Source organism: Atta cephalotes (assembly GCF_000143395.1).
Source record: "Atta cephalotes unplaced genomic scaffold scaffold00086, whole genome shotgun sequence".
Classification (NCBI taxonomy): Eukaryota; Metazoa; Arthropoda; class Insecta; order Hymenoptera; family Formicidae; genus Atta; species Atta cephalotes.
This window is the reverse complement of record NW_012130150.1, coordinates 407,461-411,652: the sequence shown is the minus strand read 5'-3', so window position 1 is coordinate 411,652 and position 4,192 is coordinate 407,461. Positions and strand designations below refer to the sequence as shown.

Sequence of the window (4,192 nt, the reverse complement as noted above, 5' to 3'; positions counted from 1 at the left end):
AGAGAGAGAGAGAGAATATCATTTATTATGCGCTTTGAGACAAGTCTTTTCAAGCGCAAAGCATCTTATTACAAACATAACAAAAAAGAGATGTAATAAAAAGGAAAAAAAAACAGAAAAACAAAAAAGAGATTTTTTTATTTATTTGTAGTTTATATTTGATGTCGAAAGCTGTTCGATAAATCCGTTTATTTTTATATATTTGTTACGACTTACATTTTATAAACAATTTATATAATAAACGTGATCGATGAAAAGCTCATTTCGAGCAGAAGGATGCGCGATTCTTGTTTGTCGAATTTGCCTTGCAACAGTCTCGCTTTTATTTTCTGTTTTCAAACTCTGAACGGGATGCTATAATAGTGTGCTATCGCTCCTTTCCTCGCAGAGTAGCCAACGCTGAAATCTTCCGCCGAGATTAAATGACTTCCAGTTGTATAGAATCTTAATGTCGGAAGGCGCTACTTTGCTGAAGATACTGCGCGCTTTCTGAAACGGCTTCAAGCAGGATTTAATGTTTCGTGAAACACGGAGTACAGATTAAAATGCCTTAGACCGGATTTATCTTCGTTGCTGTATTAAGCACGATTTTAGAAATATTTGTATTCGCCCGAATGAGTTCGGATTAACGAACAAAGAACGTAGTATAGTTTTATCGGTATATTCTCTCCTTTCTCAGATTTCCTTAAATCCTTTTTCTTTTCAAGAATTACATACAGACGAATTAAAAGAGGTAAGAGATAAAAATATATTATTCAACGTAAAATATTCTAAAGACAGTGGGATACCTTAGTATACAAGTATGTGTACATAGATAAAATATATGTATGTGTATTTGCATTTACATGATTATATATTGCTCATTTGCTACAACAATGATATAACTGAAGAAATTTTCATTTTTTACTTGAAAAGGACGTACTTTTATTTCTCTATAATTAATTACTACATCAAAAATTGCATTTTAAGATTAATATTCCCAAATTTTAATGAGATTTAAAATATTCAAACTCATTTTTTGTAAAACTTCGTTTTCTGAATTGTGTTGTGCATAATTTATTATATAATTATACATCTATAATATAAATACACATAAATACATTATATAGATATATTATATACATAAACATTAAAGTCCTTTCTTGTTTGCTACAAGATAAATCCAACTCATAAATGATATCCATGTTATGTTTATAATCTGATCGCATGTAACATTTTCATTTAACTTTCCATTATTATTCTGCTCGCTCTTTTCGCTCAGAGACTCGAAACTTTCATTATTATTTCATACACTCATTATAAATTAATATTTAATCACAACATGCTACTGTAAAAGTCTTGAATGGATTATCATATCTTAATAACGAAGTATCGACATGAGCATCTCTATTTTACGACGTTCGAACGGCACGTAGCGTCGCGGTCGATATGCTGTGTGAAGTTAGCTGCCGACGCATGCGCGTGACGTGCGCCTCGGACCTCGAGCAACTTCGCGACGATCCACAGTGGCAGCCCGGAAGCGTAAGGTGTTGGGTACGTTTTTTTGTCGCAATTATCTCGTGTCAATTCTGTGGAAAGTCATATACCTAAATGTAAACAATACGCAAGGAATACTTAAGGAATTTATTCGCAGCGTCGTACATCAAGGTATATATCGATATATTCTAGAACTTTAAAAATTTATCTCTTATATATATCGGAAAACTGATGCACAGTCGAACGTGAAATTCACTTATTTATTATCGCTTCATTTTCTACAATGTTTTTCTCGACAAAATTATTTTCCGAATCATTATTTTCCGCAAATGATATCGCAAATCTCGTCTCGGAACATTTGCCTTGGCGATCATAACCTCAACGCTTGAGAGATATCGGCATTTGATGATTAGGATTTAAGCTGATTTTCTCATCCATCAGTCTTACGAGTGTATTTTTAATAATTGTGCATAGATATGTCAAACGTCATATGTTATATTTTTTAAAAAGATTTCAAATATGGATAATAAAGTTAACCTTTCTTTTCTTTACTTGCAGCTCAGACAAGATGTCGACGTCAGCAATATACATTTTGGATGTGAAGGGCAAGGTGTTGATCTCACGAAACTACCGCGGCGACATCGAGACCGGTGTCATAGAAAAATTTATGCCGCTAGTGATGGAACGTGAAGAGGAAGGCAATCTTACGCCTATCATTCAGACCCCAGAATGTACATATGCTTATATAAAATATAACAATTTATATATCGTATCTACTACCAAGAAAAATGCAAACATATCCCTAATATTTGTATTCCTGCACAAAGTGGTGCATGTCATGCAGGAGTATTTTAAAGAATTGGAGGAGGAGAGTATAAGGGACAATTTTGTTGTTATTTATGAGCTTCTAGATGAGCTACTAGATTTTGGCTATCCTCAAACTACTGATAGTAAGATTCTACAGGAATATATAACTCAAGAGGGTCACAAACTAGAGATTCAACCCAGAATTCCTATGGCTGTGACAAACGCTGTCTCGTGGCGGTCAGAAGGCATCAAGTATCGCAAGAACGAGGTGTTTCTGGATGTAATAGAATCAGTAAATCTTCTGGCGAACGCGAATGGAAATGTCTTGAGTTCAGAGATCGTCGGTGCTATAAAGATGAGAGTTTACTTGTCAGGAATGCCGGAATTGAGACTGGGTCTGAATGACAAGGTTCTGTTCGAGTCGACGGGTCGTGGTAAATCTAAATCTGTGGAATTAGAGGACGTCAAGTTCCATCAGTGTGTTAGACTTTCCCGGTTCGAGAACGATCGGACGATCTCATTTATCCCTCCGGACGGCGAGTTCGAACTCATGTCATACAGATTAAATACGCATGTAAAACCGCTAATATGGATCGAATCCGTGATCGAGCGGCACGCTCACAGTCGAGTGGAATATATGATAAAAGCGAGATCGCAGTTCAAGCGCCGATCCACGGCGAACAATGTAGAGATCGTGATCCCAGTGCCAAACGACGCCGACTCACCCAAATTCAAAACTACGATTGGCAGTGTCAAATACTCGCCAGAGCAGAGCGCCATTACTTGGATCATCAAGTCATTCCCCGGTGGTAAAGAGTACTTGATGAGGGCGCACTTCGGACTACCATCGGTAGTCGGCGAGGATGTCGAAGGCAAACCGCCCATACAAGTAAAATTCGAGATACCATACTTCACTACATCCGGTATTCAAGTGCGGTACTTGAAGATCATCGAGAAAAGTGGCTACCAAGCTTTGCCATGGGTGCGTTACATCACACAGAACGGAGACTACCAGCTGCGAACGAATTAGCTACTCGATAACGGGGCCGATGAATATCTCAGGATCTTGGGCATCTACGTCATGCCCGATTACGACGACTAGAACCGCATAGCAGGCTTTCGGGATTGAAATCAGCAATCGTCTATCCATTTTGAATACGAAATAATGGCCAGTGAAAAAAATGCGTGGAACGCGATGTAAAAATAAATCGGATTTTCGAACATTGATTTCGCCTTTTTGGAAAAATTCACATTCCACACGATCCATAATGTTTCAATAATATTCTTCTAAAACGGGTTAATGTATCGAATTTAGAGAACATTTTATATTTAAGATTCACTTGTATCTAAAGAGTACTTAATTCAAAGGAGATTTCATTCACAGTGTCGCGATCTTCATGTGTTTCAATTTATTTTTTAAACATGATGGCGATAGTGACAGCGTTTAATAAAATACAATCTTGTAATAGGAACTTGTAAATATATATCGACAATTTATTTTATATTCTTCTGCGACAAGGCGAACTTACGAACGAGCAGAAGCTCGGTATTAATTTGAATTAAATAGTATTATAATGAATAAAAATTAACTATTTACTATATATATATATATACATCATGTTTAATAATAAATGCAATATTACTACTGTATATGATTATGATATTAATGTAAAATAATACGGAAACAAATATTAAATTTTTAAAAAGAATAACTCAGAGAGAAAGAGAGAAGTTACTCAACGAACATCCCTATCATTTCCATCTCTTTTCGTTCTTTTGTTCCCTTAAGAATTTTCCTAGCCGATGGAAAATCGAATTGTATCTGAGACGGTCATAAATGCTCGTGTCGATGCGAAGCAAAGGAGGAAAAAAAAACGACAAATATCTCTCGTAAAAGAACTCGTATCAC

General features: G+C 36.0%; 1 protein-coding gene across 1 annotated transcript; it reads left to right on the top strand.

The window, feature by feature from the left end:
* Positions 1–2,044: 2,044 nt before the first annotated feature.
* Positions 2,045–3,313, top strand: LOC105624706 (AP-1 complex subunit mu-1). The gene has a single exon (XM_012206060.1). It carries the CDS (start codon positions 2,045–2,047, stop codon positions 3,311–3,313), a length of 1,269 nt encoding a protein of 422 aa, XP_012061450.1.
* The last annotated feature ends 879 nt before the right edge of the window (positions 3,314–4,192 follow it).

Bases quoted from the DNA above. Each gene is read 5' to 3' on its own strand.
- LOC105624706 (XM_012206060.1), top strand. From the start codon at position 2,045: ATGTCGACGTCAGCAATATACATTTTGGATGTGAAGGGCAAGGTGTTG.